Source organism: Calidris pugnax, unplaced genomic scaffold (assembly GCF_001431845.1).
Source record: "Calidris pugnax isolate Ruff unplaced genomic scaffold, ASM143184v1 scaffold27, whole genome shotgun sequence".
NCBI classification, from domain to species: Eukaryota; Metazoa; Chordata; class Aves; order Charadriiformes; family Scolopacidae; genus Calidris; species Calidris pugnax.
In genome coordinates, this window is record NW_015090893.1 from 6,199,504 (window position 1) to 6,219,296 (window position 19,793).

At 41.6% G+C, this 19,793-nt stretch overlaps 2 protein-coding genes across 7 annotated transcripts in view; one reads left to right on the top strand and one right to left on the bottom strand.

Moving 5' to 3' along the window:
- Nucleotides 1–443, bottom strand: part of FABP6 (fatty acid binding protein 6, ileal) — a 38,853-nt gene extending 38,410 nt beyond the window's left edge. Inside the window, exon 1 of one of the 2 annotated variants that reach the window (XM_014947917.1) lies at nucleotides 106–443. The gene's annotated coding sequence lies outside the window, so the exon portion shown is untranslated. Of the gene's footprint in view, nucleotides 1–22; nucleotides 69–105 lie in introns of those variants that run through there. The other variant, XM_014947915.1, reaches the window with a different exon arrangement.
- Nucleotides 336–19,793, top strand: part of PWWP2A (PWWP domain containing 2A) — a 39,404-nt gene continuing 19,946 nt past the window's right edge. For 3 of the 5 annotated variants that reach the window (XM_014947909.1, XM_014947911.1, XM_014947910.1), the window contains exons 1-2: nucleotides 336–1,133; nucleotides 13,216–14,183. In XM_014947909.1, coding sequence (XP_014803395.1) covers nucleotides 448–1,133; nucleotides 13,216–14,183 — 1,654 coding nt within the window. In that variant the 5' untranslated portion in view covers nucleotides 336–447. Of the gene's footprint in view, nucleotides 1,134–13,215; nucleotides 16,048–19,793 lie in introns of those variants that run through there. The other 2 variants (XM_014947908.1, XM_014947907.1) reach the window with 2 other exon arrangements.

Genomic DNA, 19,793 nt, shown 5'->3' on the forward strand with positions numbered 1-19,793 from the left:
GCGCCCTCTCCCGGCCGCTCACCCGCAGCGCGCATGCCAGCCACCGCGCGCCTCCAGCCTCGCGCCCCCCACCCCCCTCGACGGACGTCTCCCTCCGCCAATTACCAGCCTCCCGCGGGAGCGGCTCCTCCTCCCGCCAATGAGATAGCGGATCGGCCCCAGAGGCCCAGCCCCCCTAATCTGTAACGGCCTGGAGCGCACTAAGCCACCCCCCTTCTTCCTCTTCCCGGCTCTTCATTGAATGAAGTTCTCGCTGGCCAACGAGAAGTTCCCGCTGGGCTTGACGGACTGCTCCGCCCTCCAGTAGAAGTGGAAAATTTCACCGCGCCCGCCAATAGGGTGCCGGATGCGAGCCTAGGGGGCGGGCTCTCCCTCCCAGGCGGGCGGGGAAGGCCGTGGTTATCGATCCCGCTGCTGGAGGGAGGCGGCGGTGAAGCAGCAGAGAAAATGGCGGCCATGGCTGCGGAGGCGGCAGCGACTGCAGCGGTGCCGGGCGATGGGGGGGCTGGTGAAGCTGAGCCCGAGATGGAGCCTATCCCGGGCAGCGAGGCCGGCGCAGACCCTCTCCCTGCCGTCAGCGAGGCCGTGGAGTCGGTGGTGCCCGATGGGGAGGAGGCCGATGGGGGGAAGGTTGCTCCCGGCGAGGCCGAGGAGCCGCCGCCTGTGCAGCTCGCCCGGAGCCCGGCTGGGACTCGGGAGCCGGAAGCTGAGAGGACGGAGGAGCTGCCGCCCTCCGCCCCGGAGGTGTGCTCGCCCCAGGCCGAGCACCGGGGAGCGCCCAGCCCGGGGTCCGAGGAGGAGCCGCAGCCCTGCCCGCCGCCTGCTGGGCACCCTGAACTTCCCGAGGAGGAGCCGCAGCCCTGCCCGCCGGCTACTGGGGGCTCCGCGGAGCCGGAGCCCGGGGAGGAGCCGTCCCGGCCGGAGGAGGAGGAGCCGGATGCTGCTGATGCCGCCGCTGTCGAGCCCAAGTCCCCGGTGCCCGTGGCTCCGGCCGGAGGGGAGGCGGAGGCTCCGCTGCTGCCCGGCTCCGAGGTGCGGGTCACCCTGGACCACATCATCGAGGATGCCCTGGTGGTTTCGTTCCGGCTGGGAGAGAAGCTTTTTTCTGGGGTCCTCATGGACCTCTCGAAAAGGTGAGATCCCACTGGGGAGCCCTCCCCATCCCCCGCCCAGCGACGGGGCTGGCGAGCTCGCCCGGAGCCGCCCTGCGCCTCTCCCGCCCCGGGGAGGGGGGGTCTGGGCCACGCTGAGGCCCCGGTGGGCTCGCCCCGCGGCGGGCAGCGGCCACCCCTCCCCTCCTTCGCCCTGGGGACAAGCGGCTCCTGTCCCCAGGGAACGGAGGCAGCAGCTCACAGCATCCTCCTTCTCAACCCTTCTAGCAGCGGGTGGAGGGGGGCGGGCACGGCTCCCCATTCCCGCCCGGGGCCGAACCCCGCGCTCCCTGCCCGCCCCCGGCCTCGACGGCAGGCCCGGGGAGCTGGGGGGGGGAGCGGCGCCGGTGGCCTCCCGGTTTGTGGTGCTGCCCTCAACGCAAGTAGTCCTGAGTGGGAATGAGAAAATGGGGGAGTGGGGAGAGGGGCGAGCACATGGGCACGTCCTTTGGACTCGGTTGGGATTCACGTCGGGCCTCCAGCATCCCTGTCTGCCCGGGGGAAAACCACCCGAGCTACAAATGTTGGCGTTTCTTCCAGTATTTGTGCAAATGTACAGACCCAGAGAGCTGTTTTTCCCTGTTGGCTTGTGTCTGGCATTGCCTAGGTAACCTTGTATTTCAGTACGTGCTATTTTCCAGAATAATGGTTTTCAAGTCAGGCTATTACAGTTCTGAAGTACAGTTATTAGTACTGATTGCTCTTTCTATGCAATGAATGGGGTGAAGTTTAATGGTTCTTAAATACCCTTTTTTTTTTTTTTTTAGAGGGGGAGAACTGGTACATATTTCAAAATAATTTCAGGCCTTACCAGGTTATGAGCTTTGGGGTTTGCTTTTTTCTATTCCCTTCCTATAGCAAGGGGGTTTTGGGAGACCAGAAGTCATCAGTAATACTGTGTATCCTATAAACAATTTAACTACCATTTACAGGTGAAAATACCCCTTTGTCTTAGTGTTTGGTTTCTAAATATGTAAGGATTATGAAAGTACATGAGAGACAAGTGAAATTTGTCTAGGGTTATTATTTCAAATAATTGGCATGGAGAAAATGCAGCTCTTTCCCCCCCAAATTTAGGCTGCACGTGTGGTCATATATGTCTTTTATCACTCTCTTTTACATTATTAGTAGATGTTTTGACTTCCTGTAATACCAACATCATCAATGTTTTCTAAAAGAAAGGTATTAGAGCCCAGCACTTTTGTCCTGGGCCTAGCTTCTTGGTTGGTTTTTGAAACAAGCAGCCTTTTCTGAAACCCGAGTTCTGGATAAAGTCATGGAAGTGTTTTAAATTTGTCAGGTGTTGTGGTTTGAAATGCTAAGTTACCAGTTTGACTTCCGAAGCCAAGTACTAAAGTGTGATCTGCAAACTACTCCCTTCTAGTGTGAAATATTAAATGTCTCAAAGCAGGCCAGGAGGCATTACAACTTAAGTTGTGATGCTAGTTAACATCGATTCTTTTGTAGGTCTGAAGTTTACACCAGCAAAATGATATTGTTGCTATGGTTAGCAGGGTGACAAAGCAAATGCTTCTGTACTTGTAGGGGTCTGTCTGTGTGAAGAAGGAATATATCAGCTTCTCCCTTACTCATGAAAGAGACAAACATCCCTTCATATGCTTGAGGTTTGCTTGTGCACTGAGGATACCTCTCTCATGCAGCGGATCTACTGCAGCCCTTTGCAGTAAAGGTCATCTGTAGCAGGCAAACTGTGTGCTGCTGTTGCATTGTGGCTTCAGTGGAAGCATGCATCTCAATTTCCCCTGGCTTTAAGCACAGGTCCTGGGGCAAATCTTCACAGTAAGAACTGTGGAAAAGTGATACCTGAAGCCTTGTGCGGTTACTCCCAGATTCTCTTATGCAGTGGAATCACTTATTCCTTTCTCTCCATTCGTATGGTCTTGGACTTCAGAGGTGCTTGTTACATGGGAATCCAGAAGGTGAATTTTAAGTTCTAAAAGCCAAGCTCTTCAGAGTGCCTGGATGAGAAGAACTGAGTTTCTAGATATAAGGCCTATTACATTTGGCTAGTAACAAGTAAATATTTGTAGATGAATAGGAGTTTCTGTTCAAATGTCTCAGAGCAGGAGATGCAGTGGTAAGCGAACTCTAGAAATAGTCCAAGAGCTTGCTACCTGTGGGAAACTGAAGTATTATCACAAGGCAGGTGTTATAGAAGTGTCCAAGGTTTAAATTTTATTCTAAACTTTGTGAAAGCTGTCTCCACTAGCTCATTCAAGTGCACGGAAGCAATCTTATAAACTTTCCTAATGCAAAGGGAATCAATATATTAAATAAAAACAAAATTTTGTATTACGATTAATTCATTCAATAGCTTCAAAAAGTAGCTGATGTGTTCACTGCACGTGCTAATGCTGTTTTCATCATATACTTGGAAGAAAATAATTCCTAGTCCTTTTTGGATCTTAATTTTTGCTTTCCCCTCCAGGGCAATGAAGGTGCTACTTCCATACGGTACTGAGAAGAGTAAGTTTTAATTACTGTTTTAAAAACCTGTCCACTGGACCCTTTTTAGCCTTCTCAAGTCATGTTCTAAATTATGTGAACTTCAAGGTGAAAGAAAAGCAAAACCGTCCCGATGTTTTTCTGGTTTTAAAATTGGGATTTTTTTTGTTTGTTTTGGTTTTTCCTTTTTTTCCTAATTCTGTTTCCATTGTTGAAATGATGCACTGACTTGCCATTTTATTCTTGTGGACTTTGATATGAAGTCAGAGGTGCTTGTATTAAAGGTCTGCTTTCTTCTTCCTTTCCTACCCCCTGTAAATAGGATGTCCATTTAGGAGTTTATAACACAAGAAAACAAGCACCTTTGTGTTCAGTGAACTTTATTCCTACATTTATTTGAGGTAAGGAAGTATTTTTTCTCCCTGTACTGATGGCAGACTCATGTACCTGCCAGCAGCTGCACAGGAAGCTTTGAAAATCAGCAGAAAATAGGAATCCACGTCTATTGAGTCCCAAATCAATTTCTTATGCAGTAAATCATCATTAAAAGAAGGACATATCCCCACTTTTGTTACTCTAAAGGCTTATTGCAGAAATTAAAAATGTGATCCTATTGTTAAACTTTATTATTGCTGTCTTATTGCGTGTTAGGATAAGGTTCTCATGCGAGTTCCTCAGTGTGTACCTGATGGAGTCGTGCTGATAGGAGGGATGGGAAGTGCAGGCAGAATGCAATCCTGTCTGTCAGAGAGGATGGTAGAATGCTTCATGCACGACTGTAATTTTCCATGCCATTGTATGAATTGTCATTGAAAACTCCTTGTTTAGATATGGGACTTAAACAGGGCTTGTAAGCTTGCCTGTATCCAGCATTTGACTACCACCGTATATGCCTAGGGTCGATGAGATGTTAATGCCACCTGCTGGCTCAGAATTAGTGTAAAGCTTGCCCTGTACCTGGAGGAAATAGACAGTAAGGAAATATTTGATGAGCATAGTGTTTGTAAATCTTGAAATGTAGGGTTAGAAAGTCTTGAGTTCGTTTGCTCTTCTGGAGACAGGATCATTATTTCTGTGTAAGGGGAGGAGGGGGGATTAAATTTATGTTCAGCCAGGACTTGGACTTTCTATTGCTTTATCATTTGACTAAAATTTTGGTTGTAAGCCAGATGTGATGGATAGATGTGTCTTCCTATTGTCTCTTTCTCTAAGCTATTTCCTTTTTGACTTGTGAGGGATCATAATAGTTTTTGAGAGGGAAAGGAAGAGCAAAACTTTTGTGACCTAAAGCCACGGATGCCCAGCGTATTGCTAGTAGGTAGGTGTTTGAAATATATCTTAATTGGGGTTTGGTTGTGGAAAATAAGGAAAGATTTCCTGCAGCAAAGTATGCGTGAACTATATATTGAAAATAAACTTTTATAGGCAGCTTCAAATTCTTATAATCCTTGTAGCAGTTTTAAGTTACAGTACTCTTTCTTGGTCACTCTTGAATCCTATGCTTTTCCCAGTTTATTAATTGAACTTTCTACTGCAAAAGACTAAGGGTAAATAATGAACTGTTGTACCCATTCCCTAGTTTGTGTTGTCTTGATCTGCAGAACATCCGTTAGATTTTGTAAGTCATTTACATGTAATGCTTCTTGAAACTTGTGGTCTATGTATGCTCACGTTTTGTTGATATGAACTCCACAGGGTGACTCTTGTATGGTGGAACAGTGTGGTTTAATACATAGGGACATTTGGTCATCCCTGTCTAGGGAAAGTTTAAGTCGTATAGAAATACTGATGTTCTCTGATATGTGTTCTCAACAGTAAAGAAGAGTCTGTTACTCAGGGTTGTGTGTGGGTTGTGTCTTGTGGTTTTGTTTTAAACTTAGACTCAGTTTGCAAGGTTCCTATAATTCATCACCTGTTCTCTTTTGTTCCTTCTCAGTTGTGTAAAGGAGCTTGGTGAAATTCTAGCATTGAAGGAACAGCTATAACACTTCTTTGATACTTGCTTTTATCCTCAGAACACTGGAAGCATAGGTGTGATGTGAGCGTGTGTGTGGTTTAAAGTGTAAATTACATACACTTTGCCTGGGACTGACAGAGGTTATACTGAATGGTGTAGTGTCAAATTTAGCCTCACTTAGAGGACAGGGTTGGGTCAGGAAACCTTGTGATGCTGCTTTCAACCTAAATTTTTCTATTGATTTTTTTAATCTTTCAGCTTCTCTAAATGAAAATAGTTTCTCTTGCGTCTCTCTTCTACATCCAAAACTTTATTGAGTGTTATTTGTGGTTACATATTGAATGCTTTTTGAAAGGCTTACTCATTTCCAGGTTTCCTCTTGGAAAGTGAGGATGGCTAACAAAACTGGACTAGGTTTTAGGATTTTGCTGGTATAGGTATAAAGGACATTATAACTGCTGCTTATTTGCCAATCTGCTTCTGATTTTGAGCCAGTACAAGGAGTGTGACTTTCCCCCTTCTCAAACCAATTAGTAAATAGGACATACGTGGATTGTACCTCAAACTTTCCTTTCCTAAAGTAGCTGTAGTCTACGACTGTTCTTTGTTGGACTTTGATGCAACAGATGCTGGTTAAACTGTCCCTTCTTCTGGTGTGCTTTGTTGTTCTCCAACAGCATGGGCTGCCATCGCTTTCTAAGCGTAGCTTGACATGGCTTGAGGTATTAAAAGACAGAAGATGGAGGTGGAATTTTCTGTATGCTTGGAATAATTCTTTTTCTTTACACTGTTTTGGGACTGATGAATCTTGTCCATCTTGAGACTGAATTGGTTGAAAGGTATTTTATCTTAATCATAAAGTTTTGTAACTGTAACGCCTCCAAATGTATCAGCAAAACATCTACTCTAAAATGCAACTGATGCTTGAAACTAATAAAATATAATAATATAATAAAATATAATTTCAGTTTTAACAGACTTCCAGCTTTATAAACATGCTGGTAAAATTGTGGTAGTAGGAAGCCTAAACTTAACCTTTAAAAGATAGAATGCTTTACTTTTATATCCTTGATAGAATTCCAGTTACAGAAAATTGAAGGAAATTCTGCCAATTCACTTGTAAATCCCTTCCAATGAAAAGTTGAGGGGAACCTTCCCACTTGTAGGGGACAAGCAGTGATCAGGGGACCGCCTACGTGCTCTTCAGGCTTATCGACTTAGAAATTCTTTTCTGTCTACAGTGGGTAATTCTGTAAAGTCTGCATCAGCATCCTGACTACATGGACTTCTGTGATTCAGTTTCCTGGAAGTTGAAGCCTTTCAAAGGGCTTCTAACTTCATGGAGACGTGGACTGTAAGCTAATACAGCTTGTGGCATATTTGCATGTAGTTAGGTATCCTTTAGCTGGTTTTCACTTGGGTAGTGATTGCAGTAGGAGACCCAGCTGACAGTGGCTAGGAATGATTAAAATCAGCTGCTGCCTTGGATCCTTCTAACCAGCTTTCTTGAGATATTCTTTCAGACTCAGTTCTACACATACCCTGCTCTTTTCTTCCTTCTGACTTGAAAGTGTCTCAGAAACAAGGGCTTGGATTTCAGGCAAGTGTGCCTGCTTGAAAAATGCTAAACTTAGCATTAATTAGTAAAAGCCTATGAGTAGGTAAGCTTCCTACTAGTTTGCTTAGATGTTGATTGTCCCATATTACTTCATTTGAACTATCAGATCTTTAACCAAATTTTTTCTTGGTGCTGAGAGTTTATGATGGTGAGGCAACATCTGTTCTTAACGATGTGTTATTTCCAGAGTACCTTACGCTGCAGTCCTTTGCCATGCTTTTAGAGCTCTAAGTGCTGGATGCATTTTCTAGTCTATTTAGCCTAGCGTTGCATTGCTCGGGAGGTGAGTAAACCATCGAGTTGATAGTTCGGCTTCTGTGTATGTTTTTTTTCAGTAAGATGCCTGCTGCTTAAAGCAATGTGTTCCATATCATGCCGTATCAAACCAAGTAAATCATATATTAAAAACTGGTTATTGCATAATCTCAGTTTTGAATACAGTTTATTTTGAGGAGTTCTGAAATACTTTGTGTTCAAATAGCTGTGATCTAATTGTATATTATATTGAATATTATAAAACCTAAGTTTAGATACATGCGTGAAGTATTTAAACTTAGTTCTATGTTATTTCAACATATTATACTCCCAGCATTCAGAGTTCTCTTTCAGAGAACTTTTATCCATGCAATAAAAATTACTTCAGTTGTCTTGGCTTTTGCAAAATGCTGAGAAAGATACTGAGTACAAGAGCAACACATAAAAAGGTAATCAGAGACTCCTGTAGTCTAACTTAGTGATGAAGATGACTTCTGATCATAGCCATTTACAACAGACTTGATTTAACACTTATCACAGCACTGTAAGTTACTGTGCTTTGTTGACGTTGATTCAGTGTGTTTGCAGACAAATGTGAAACACTTCTGAACCGGTTCAGTGGGTTCTTTACTTTGGCCCTTGTCGGCAGAATGAGGTGCTTTTTAGTTTTTGTTTCTTTTAATAGAGAAGTAGAAGTTAGACATCGGAGACTACAGATGAGAGCTTAAGACTTCACATAGTAATGTAAAAACGCTTTGCCCCAGGATGTATTGTTTAGATGTTTATGTACATACAGTTATGAATTTAAATGGGATTTGTTCCTTATCTCATGTTTATTTTTTAAAAAATACTCTTTAGCTGTGCTGTGTTTTGCGTACAAATTGGATAGTAATATGTATTCATTGTAGTAATTCTGCTGTAGAATTTAGATTTGAAAAAAAGTGGTTTTACTTTGCTTGAAGTACTGAAGTTTACATATCTGTAATACAGATCTGTATGGCTTTAAGTGATAGGCTTCTAGGTTTAATACCCAAACGAGCTTTTATGTAATTGCAGAAGATAACACCACGGTTAGCTAGTCATTGCCTTGCAGCTGGCAAACTGTGGAAATCAAACCTGACTGGTTTTATCATACTTCTGTCTCTGTGTACCCTGGTCAATGGAAAGTGCTTCCCAGTGCAAAGATCACTGACTGCCGGAATTGATCTCATCTGCCCCATTAGTCTCTTATTTAAATATAGTTCCTGATACTCCTGATGCTGTATTTGTCTTTGATGCATATGTATATTGAAATGATATGTATAGCAGAAATATGATTAGATCCTACTGATTGCTCTAGTTACTTATAAAACTTCTTGGAGAAAAGTTTTGTATGAGGGGTCTCAACCATCTTCTTTTTTAGAGGTGCCTTTTCAAAGTGAAAAAAAGAGCCAGGACACCTTTACAGGAGAGGAAGCTGGCAACATGGAAAACTGCTTCTAATTTTGAATAGGTATGAAGCAGTAGCACACCGCTTTCCAGAATTGCCTTGAATTAGGTTGAAACACCTATTTCTTACTTTAATTTTACTAACTGTTCTATTTTACATCCCCCATCAACAAATCCTTCTGTTCCTTCAAGTGGTAGACTGAGGTAAATGTTACGCATGAGTGGGCTCTACGAGGAACAGCTGGAACTTAGGCACAAATGGATTTATTTTTTTTAAGAAGTAGTTGGAGTAAGTCTTCCCAGGAACAGCATTTTCTGAAGAAAAGTAGTAGTACAGTAGGGACAGGTGATACTCAGGATCATTATATTAAAAAACATAGTTTGTTAGGATAAAGACAAGGCAATTCCTCATAGTACTCAAACAGATGAAATACGTAGGAAGTCTCACTGATGTGGCATAACTCAAATGGTTTCTTTTAAAAGGTGTCATTCTACTACCCAGTCATTGACTAAGGTGTGTATCAATACATGATACTACTGAGTTACGTTGCTTGGATTTTTTTAACCTTTTTTTTTTTTACATTGTAGCATTTTAGTCCATAGTCATCTCCATAGTAGGTAGCCCAAAGGCTAGGTCTCGCAACTCTTGTGTCTAACCTACCTACACTCCTAGCTATTTTAAACTTGTAGTCAGTGTAACGAAAATTATTATTGTAATTGTATGAAAAGCACTCATCTTCAAGGTCCACCAACTAGATGTAAGAAAATAGGGCTTGAAAATCTAGTGTATGCAATAAATACTTGTGTTCACTGTTGAAGTAATTGGATGCTGTGTCGTGCCTTGTCTTGAATAGGTTTGTTGAGATCACATCTTAATTCTGCTTCCCTTGCAAAAAATAGCTGCCATTCTGTTTTGCGTTCACTCTCTTCTTACCTTGTTCTTTGTCTTCATTCTCTCCTGTATCATTTACTGTTTAATTCTGAAGGTTTTCTGCCATTGTTCTTTCTTAATTTTCATATCGTTCTTCTGAGTTGCACAGCTGGAGAACTTAATTCACCAAGGAGGAAACAAAGATGATCTAAAATGGAATGTTTATGGGCACAACCTGCTATTGGGTGGGGCTAAAGAAAAGATACCACACATCCAGCTGTTGGAAGTCTCTGGGCTTACCAAATTTCTCTTGTACTTCAGGTGGACTACTCATGTCTTTATATATTGACACATCATTTACAGCAATAGTGTCTTCACTTGCTTTTACATAACTGGCACTAGACGGTATTCCTTAGTGTTCTCTAATTGGACAATTCATTAATTTTTAGGTAGATAGGGGCAGGAGATTTTAGTTCATTTGCTAAAACAGTACCTTTTGTGAGACACAAAGCAGCTTCAGAGATTTAGTCTGGATTGAGTTTGTGTTTTACTGAAGCAGGTTTGCATCTTAGATTAAAATTCCACTTCAGCTGTTTGGCCTGTGTGTTAGGTAGGTGCTGGAAAGAAAGGTTAGTCTAAGGTGCAATAATAATCTTCAGTGCTTTCATGGTATCAGTCATATGCTGAGCTTTCCATTAGGCTTTTTATGCATTTTAAGTGCTAATCATGCTTTGCTAGTGAGACAGTAGAATGAAAATCTAGGAAAAGAGAGATGAAGTACTTAAATTAGATGCTTCTGGAGAACTTCCTTGCAGTCATCTTCATCCACTTCTTCCCTGGTCACTGCTAATAATGCTTTATTTCCTAACATGGAGCCAACATAAATGTATTCTAGAAGAGAGGCATTCAATTTGGATTATAGGAATGTCTTGTGAGGGCCTGGGAAATGCAGTTCCTGAAACAACGGAAAGAGTTGTAAATGATGTTCTTGTGCATGTTTTTTGCCCGTTTGATATCGCACTCTTGTCTAGTTCTACTTATGTGGTATTTGCCTGGGATTGAAACTTGCACAGCAGAGATCCCGTCCTGTCCAGGAGTTCTGGTTCTCAACTCTTCTAGTAAATTAACTTTTTCCTAAATCCTGTAATCTTATTCAGGGAGTGGAAGATGGGATCTGGATCTTATTGCTCTTGAAGAAGCTGAAGTTCTTGATGAAGGTAACACTGAAAATATTGCTAATATAATAATTATCAGCCAATAGTTTCTTTTAAAGCCCTACTTGGAATTGAATAATTTACTCATAATCCTTAGCAGAAGGAAAAGTGTTGGTGGAAAACCAACTTCTTTACACTTGGTGGACTTCTGGGACTTGAGGGAACTTAAAATTTTGTTCTGACCAAGTCCCTTGGGATTTAATGCCAGATTGTAGGCTGGAGAAATGCCTGTAGCAGCTGCTAAATCTGCTAAATGTTTATAATTCACTGTAGCTTTCACTAGTGCAGTAGGCTGTGTCTGGAGGGACATGTGGCGTTTAGCTGGAGTGGGCCCAAACCTCAGGAACGAACTTTAGTGGGGTGGTTGGATATTTCGTGGTAAAGAGCCCTTATCAGCCTGTGGATAAGGACAGAACCGCTCTGTCTGCCCACCTGGGCTCCTGCCTCTGTCTCCAGAGTTCAGAGGTATGGACATGTGCCAGGGTGACTGGAGGGTCCCTGCTTATACTAGACTGTAAATTGTCATGTGTTCAACTTCCCTTCTTTTTTATGATGACAAAGTTGGGTGCCCCTTGCTTAGGTTGTCTGCTGTTTCTCTTCTCCCTTTGTAATGAAATGGAAACTGGGGGGCTAATTTAATTGTGGATAGGTCGCTTGCTTGCTTTACTTGGCAATTTTTAAGCATAAAAAGAGGCTTAGCAGGTAGACAAAAGGAGGAACGAGTGATGGCTTTTATTAGTGACTGTAAAGAATCTTCTGACACATATGATGACTCTTTTCAAAACCAATTTTGAAGAGATCCAACCAACATGTAGGCACTTGTATGAACTGCATGTTTCTTGCAGGAGTGTGAATGGAAAATAGGCCAGTATTCAGCATTTATCTTCAGTTAGGCAACTGTGGGTTGTAAATAACCTTGAGTTAGTCGGTTAAGGGGATGTTGCAGTTGAGCAGCTGCAGTGCAACATGAACTAGCGCTAACCTGAGGACACGGCTTCATTCTCCTGTCAGGTCAGGGTGTGGGGTGGGATAAACAGAAATGGTGTTTGTTGATTTGGCATTTGGGTCATAACCTTGTCTGTCATGTTGTTACTGAATTAAGGTCAACCTATTAAAATACCATCTAATGTGGTGCGTGTATGGGAGCTGGTGTTGGGCAGAGCTCCGGAGCAGTGACCGACATGGTGACAGCTCTCTGTAAGGGCTGGTGCCTCAGCTGGGGGGCCGGGGAGTGGGACAGAAGGAAGGTTGAACAAGCTTTTACAATCCCTCCTGCCCTGTTCTGGGGATTGAAAGATACATTGTTGTAAAATGAATGTGTTTATCCTTTGATTTCCTCTGGGAGAAGGCAAGCCGGATGCCTTGCAAACTGATAAAATGCTTCCCTTAGTGAAAGCCTGTGCAGAAAGGGTTGGTTACCTGTTGGGCAACACGCTGCTTCTGCTACTGTGGGGAAGTTGAGACACTGCCCAAGTCACACTGGGGTTTTTCATTCAGTTCTCAGAGCTGGTCAGGGTGGTGAGAGCTCCTGCGTGTGCCAAATGGGGCAGCAGAGATCTAGAGCTGTCTGGAGAAAAGTAGGCAAAGGTTTAAAATAAACGGGGGAGTGGTTTGTACTGCCTTGAAATAAGGGGGTAGTTCTGCTGGAAGAAACTCAAACTTGTAGACGGGCAAGTCTTAGGCTGTAATGCATCAGATGATCAAGTGCTAATCTTTTGTGGAAGAAGAATGGTGACACTCTTTGTTCAGTGGAAGTATTTATGCAGTCCCTATTTCCCTCAATTAAATCTGAAACGTTTGGCATTTTGTGCTGTCCTAAGAATGGAAGCGTTTTGTAAAAGTTACTGAAGATGCCTTCACATAAATTGACTTAGTATGAAAATTAATCTTGGGTAGGGTTGGACTTGATGGAATAAGTGTGTAGTTTGTGTTTTTATAAGCGTTTTCTAAAAGTACAAAGTTAATTAGTTTACTACTATCTCTAGGTGATATTTTTGTTATATTTTCAGGGCATCTTTTTAATGCAAGAGAAACTGATAGTAAGTGAAGCTGTGTATTTCATGTTCTCTGACTTGATTTTGGTGTCTTCCTGTTTCAAAGCTTATCATAAGGCTAGATACGAAGCTTTAATATTCCCAGGACTCGTGTCTTTCAAATGATGGCTACATGATGTGGGCAGGTTTTCAAATGCTTTTTAATAAATGCAGCAGGAGATCCCTCAAAACCTTTAATTTTCTTTTTTATTTCTCTTTAAGGTTTGGACCCCATGGAATCCCTGTGACCATATTTCCTAAAAGGGAATACAAGGATAAACCCGAAGCCATGCAGCTCCAAAGTAAACCATTCCAAGATGAGGCACAGATGAAGTGTGAATCAAATGCTGCAGTCCCTGATGACTCTTCTCTCACGCAGCCATCAGAGCCCAGCATAGCTAAAAGCCTATGGACTTCTAAACCACCTCCTCTCTTTCACGAGGGAGCGCCATATCCTCCTCCTTTGTTTATCAGGGACACATATAACCAGTCAATACCTCAGCCTCCGCCTCGGAAAATTAAGCGGCCCAAGCGTAAAATGTACAGGGAGGAACCCACTTCTATCATGAATGCTATCAAACTACGACCCCGGCAGGTCTTATGTGACAAGTGCAAAAACAGTGTTGTTGCGGAAAAAAAGGAAATAAAAAAAGGTGGCAATGCAAGTGACTCTTCAAAATATGAGGATAATAAAAAACGAAGAAATGAGAGTGTGACTACTGTGAATAAAAAACTTAAGACTGACCATAAAGTGGATGGAAAAAGCCAAAACGAAAGCCAGAAAAGGAATGCTGTGGTCAAGGTTTCAAATATTGCCCACAGCAGAAGCAGAGTAGTTAAAGTTTCTGCACAAGCAAATACTTCAAAAGCGCAGTTAAATACAAAAAAAGTTCTCCAGAGCAAAAACATGGATCATGCAAAAGCTCGGGAAGTCTTGAAAATGGCCAAAGAAAAGGCACAAAAGAAGCAGAGTGCAACCTCCTCTTCCAAAAATGCACATTCAAAGGTCCACTTCACGCGGCGTCTTCAGAACACCAGCTCAGGTTCCCTCCCACCCCGATTGCGTTTAAAGCCACAAAGGTATCGGAATGAAGAAAATGACTCTTCTCTCAAGACAGGACTTGAGAAAATACGGAGTGGCAAGATGGCAACTAAGCCCCAGTCTCGCTGCTCCTCCACCCGCTCAGCAGGTGAGGCCCCTTCAGAAAATCAGAGCCCCTCAAAAGGCCCTGAAGAGGCCAGCAGTGAGGTTCAGGACACAAGTGAAGTGCATGTAACTGTTGATCAGGATGAACACCAGACATTGGGCAAGAGAGGCAGCAAAAGCAATATAACGGTTTACATGACCCTTAATCAAAAGAAATCTGACTCTTCCAGTGCATCAGTTTGTAGTAGTGATAGCACAGATGATTTGAAATCTACCAACTCTGAGTGTAGCTCTACTGAAAGCTTTGATTTTCCTCCAGGCAGCATGCATGCACCTTCCTCCTCCTCCTCCTCTTCAAAGGAAGAGAAAAAGCTCAGTAATTCCTTGAAAACGGAAGTCTTTTCCAAAAACGTCTCTAAATGTGTCACACCAGATGGCAGGACCGTATGTGTAGGGGACATTGTTTGGGCCAAGATTTATGGCTTCCCTTGGTGGCCAGCCCGTATTCTTACCATAACTGTGAGCCGGAAAGATAATGGCCTTTTAGTCCGACAGGAGGCTCGTATCTCATGGTTTGGCTCCACAACAACATCTTTTCTTGCTCTTGCACAACTATCCCCCTTTTTAGAAAGCTTCCAGTTGCGCTTTAATAAGAAGAGAAAGGGTCTTTACCGCAAGGCCGTCACAGAGGCAGCTAAGGCAGCTAAGCAGCTGACTCCCGAGGTTCGGGCCCTGCTGACACAGTTTGAAACGTGAACATGGAGAGTAAGGTAGGCGAGAAATCTGGAGGCTCCACAAAATTCCTAGCCTAGTTAGAGAACTACCATGAAGGACTTGCCAAGTCAGAAGTTGCACTCGGTTGACTGCTCTTTTTATATTGTTCCGTTTGTAGCGGTTTCTTGACAGTTAAACAAATTGAACATGCAATCAAAATTAGCCTAAAGTGAGAACTTCAGTATTTTTCAAGTGAGACTTTTTTTTAAAGAAAAAAAACTCCTCAAACACCCGATGCATAGGAGCCATAGCCTCAGCTGAAAGGCAGCTTATTTGCAGGGAATTTTTTAGTAGTTTCTACCCAGTATATAACTAGTTGCTGTGTGGCAAAGGGTTAACACAAGGGATGAAAGTAGTAGCTGTGACTTTTTTTTTTTTTTTTTTTTAGGTGGCCCATCAGGGAAGTGTAGATATGTAAGCCTTGTCTAAATGGTCTTTAAAGATTATTTTAAATAGTCTCTAATGTATTCAGTCTGGCCGGTGCAAATTGGTTCAAATCCTACTTTAACATCTTAAGAAGGCATGCCCCTGTCCACATAGGCCAGTTTAAATGGCATTAGAAGACTTGTTGAAATTTTTAAGGAAGAGGAATTCGTGTAACTTAAAGACCAGGTTAAATGGGGTTTTATCGTAGTGACCACTTAAACACTCAGCCTTTCTATGCACATGGGGCACAAACATAACACTTCAGGGTCTGAGAAGCTGAGAGGGATGCCTGTAGCTCTAAGACGAAGCTGAGAAGTCGCTCAGTATTTGGGATCAAGGGCTGTTAATGCTGCATAGGTGTGTATCATAACTTCTGGTCTTTCTTCCTGAAGAAATCTTTCAGGCCATTTGCCTGGAGGTTTAGATAAAGAGAGGCTTTGTTTTGAATGTGTAAATAATCAATTGCTGAAATTGGTCAGATTTTCTCCTGACTGGTTGTTCCTAAATTCTTAGGATACGTCCTAGTAAATTACACTTTGTGAATTGTCAGATGTGTAATTGTTGCATTTTGGATGTATCTAACTTCATTTTTTTTTAATATTTCCGTTTAAGGTATCTGTTTGCAGGTCAGAAAATGAGAATATGTAATTGTGTAATGCTCTGAAATGTAAAAAAACAAACTGTAAATAAAATTGACTAAATCTGAATTATTTGTGTGTGTTTCTCAAAAAGCTTTGAAAAAAATCCAGGATGTTAGAGCACTTTATATGTATGCTGCATTTAGAGGACACCCTTAAAAAAAGTAAATTGTCCTTTTTCACGCATTCTTAAAAATAACTGCTTGATGTAAAGTACTATTGGTATACTTCAGTAGTAATTTTGAGATTAAGCAATTATCTGTCCCTTTTGTTTTAAAACTAGCTCTGTAGAGGGCTTTCAGTAAAGTTTATCAAATTTCTCCCTTAATTAGATTTGGTTGCATATATTTGAATAAAGACTGTGGATAATGTCACTTACAGAGTGGGGAAACGTTTTCAGTTTTCTCCATCTATCAAAACCTAATCAGACCCACTCTCCACTGTTACTTCAGCTTTTCTTGCATGTCTTTTGCTCAACGTTGGGGCATTTTCATGCAACTGACTTGACTTTTGTTTTTTTTTTTTCTTCTGGTTTTGGTCCTTATCTGACCATGTGAATTACTGTCTCTTCTCCAACCCACTCCTGTTTCAGCCTTGCAATGCCTTGTGAAGAATCTCTCAGTGTTCATGCCAAAGCAGTTTTCATCCTGTTTTTTCCATAATTGCCCATGTAGGCAATCATGACAAATGTAAAAAAAATTAAGCTTAGACTGAAATTAGTTTTTAAAGAGACATGAAAATGGGGGTAAGGATTTAATCATCAAACCCTTAATCTTTTAATCTTAAAATTTCATATGTTCATGAAAGTGTCTGGTCTTTAGAAAGCATTCAATTTCTTTTTAACTTTTAAAATTATTCTGTTGTGCCCACAGAACTATTGGAAGCCTAAAGCCTCAAATACATAGTCAAATTTTCTTGAAGTTTACAGTAATCTCTGTTAGGTGCTCATTAAGCTTCCGAATATACCAACTCTACGTTGGCATTCTAACAGTTACCAAAAAACTCTACTGGTCAATGCTTTTTGAATGTGATAAACACACAATAAATTTCTTAATGTGAAAAAAAAATTAAAATCCTGTTTCACTTCTATGTATTCTTTCCTGCAAACAGAAACAGTTGCTCTATTTAAGTAAATAAGCCGTACTTTGTTATTAAAGGAGACTGCTTTTTGAAGTGAAGAACCCATACAACGTGGTTTAGATGTCTACGCTAGTTCCTTGAGTTTTAGAAGCTCAAGGGAACTGGTTGTAAGTTAGTTGTACTAAGCCAAGTAGTGGTGAAATAAATATTTACATTGTGAAGTTTTCTTTAAAATACCTGGAGGCTTTGTACTCTTATCTCTTAATTTATATAACGTTAGAATAGTACTAAAACATACAGAGTCAAAGTTTGCTCAGGTGTTTGCCGGCAAGATGGGAGTGCAACAAGTATGAGAGGGATTTCTTTAGATTGCTTTATGTTCAAAAGAACTGTTTTGAAAGGCATTTAAAGAGTCTTAGTTTTGATTTGTACCTGATCAGTCTTTTAAGAAGTATTTACTAAGTTTTATAGTGAATGTGTGTTATCACTTCAGACTTAACAGCTTTTTTTTTTTTTTTTTTAACACCACCATGTTACCTGAGGTTGAAAATATCTGAGTTGTACTCATCCATGATTTTCCTTTCACTCTGATGTAGCTACCACTAGATACACCAGAGTTTACAGTGGAGAAATTGTTGGGCTTCACGTAAAGCCTGGCTACAGTAAGAAAGCGTGGTTGTGGCAGTCTGGATGCTGTGTGCAGATCAGCTTTGAAGATTTAGAACTTAGTGCTGTTTTGGCTTTAAACTGCAAAAATAACCCCCAGAATTTTCTCTGCCTGTCTGCTCCCAGCAATGCCCCCAGGTTGAGTGTGTGGACTCCTGTTCCTGCAGTCGGGTACACATCTGCCACCCCCCAGTTAGCTCCACAGTTGGAATGACTGACCAAATAGCTGAGGACAGGAGCCAGGGTAGTGCATCTGCCTCGTGAAACTGCACAACTGTTGCAAGCAGCTTGTGTCTGGAGAAGGCAAACATCAGTAGAAAGAGTGACTGTTAGTTTTATATCAGCTTAATATAATAAATTGCTAATGATGCCTTTTTGAATGACTGAAATTCCTGAGTGTAGGTGTTGAATATGTATGGTCTTTAAATTTAGGGGGGAAAATGTGATGGGGGTGATGAGTTTCTAGTAGAAGCCTACTTTTCCTTTGAAGATCTTTAGCTTCAGTTAAAACATTTTGGGAGAGAGTAGTTATTCTGAAACTTATAAAGATTTCTTTCAACAGGAGCGTTTGAAGGTGTGATCATTTCATTAGTGAAGCCAGAAGCAAATATGAAATGCTTGTGTGTCTCTGAACTGGAGTTCTACAGGAAATTGAACAAATATTTGTTATTTTTTTCTAATCAGTTGTAATTTTATGTCAACACTTTAATGAGATAATCATCTCTGATTACATGGTGTTTTCTTTTAGACAGTGCTTTAGTTTGAAACCCACATAACCATCAGCTGCCTTACCAGGAGGGGTGCACTTAGTGGGGGTAATTTAGGTCATCAACTGTGCAAGGCTGAGAAGACATACTTTTTCCAGCATGTTGTAAAACATTTTTTTTTTTTTTTTAAAGTAGTTTCTAAATGTGATTAGGTTTAAGAAATAGCACATCCATGGAAGCAAGGAAGTGGTAAGACTTGCTTGTTGCATTGGTAGCCTTAGGTTTGTTTCTAGTCGGCTCTCCTGAAACTGATCTCCATTCATGTAAGCTTCTATATAAGACTTATATATAAGTCTTCTATAAGCTCTTGCTAAAGGTGTCAGAGTGGGATAGGAACATGAATTTTGGAAAATACTTCTTAGTAGTTAGTCCTCAGTAGCATTATCATTGGTCCACTGAATATTTTGCGAAGTACAGTGAAAAAGTAGGGCTGCCTTCTTGGCTGAAGAATTCTAGAAAAAATGAGGGTGACAATCAGTTCATCTCTCTTTATATATAACAAGAATAAGCAAATTTAGTGAATGCAGTGGGATCACTACATTAACTTGTAGATAAGGACTGTGACCTGGGAGTAGAGTGAGCTTATGATTAGAAGAGCATTATTTTGTGTCATAAGCCATTTGGTAAAAGTGTAGGTATTCTATTGCAAAACAAACTGGAAAGTGATCTTACAGTACAGAGTTCATAGTGGCTAAAGGCTGAGGTGCTTTATCTTTCCATTCTTTTTTTCAGTTTACTTTTTAAGGGTAGAAATAGAAAGATCGTAGGGAACCTGAATGAGAAAAGAGGAACTCAGTGAATTGAGCTAGATGCGATACTGAAAGGAGAACTCTGAGTTGGTTGTTTGAGAATAATAAATTACTCTGCAAGCTCAGTAGAAGGGAATAGTGCTCTCCTCTTTTAGAGAGCTTGTGGAAGAATTTTGGTGAAGCGTACATCATTGTCCCACAGTCAACTGTTTGACTTTGTCTTAACTTTGTCTAGAATCTGCTTCACGCTTGTGGAAATGGAGTGACTTGCTAAAGCATTGGATCACTTCAAGCTGTTACGTAAGCCTGTAGGGTTTGGTTTTTTTTAGGGTAGGATATAGTAGCATACCTTTTGGGGATATAGACAAGCTATACTTGCAATAATACAGTAAAATTATCCTATAAATAAAATAAGTATCAATAGCAACAGAGGTTTTGCATAACTAACTTCCTAAAAGCTTCTGACAGGGCTGAAGTGGTCAGAGACCATCCATGTTTAACATCAGGACAGCCTGTAGCATTGACAACTTGTAGTAGCTGTCAAGCTGTCTAA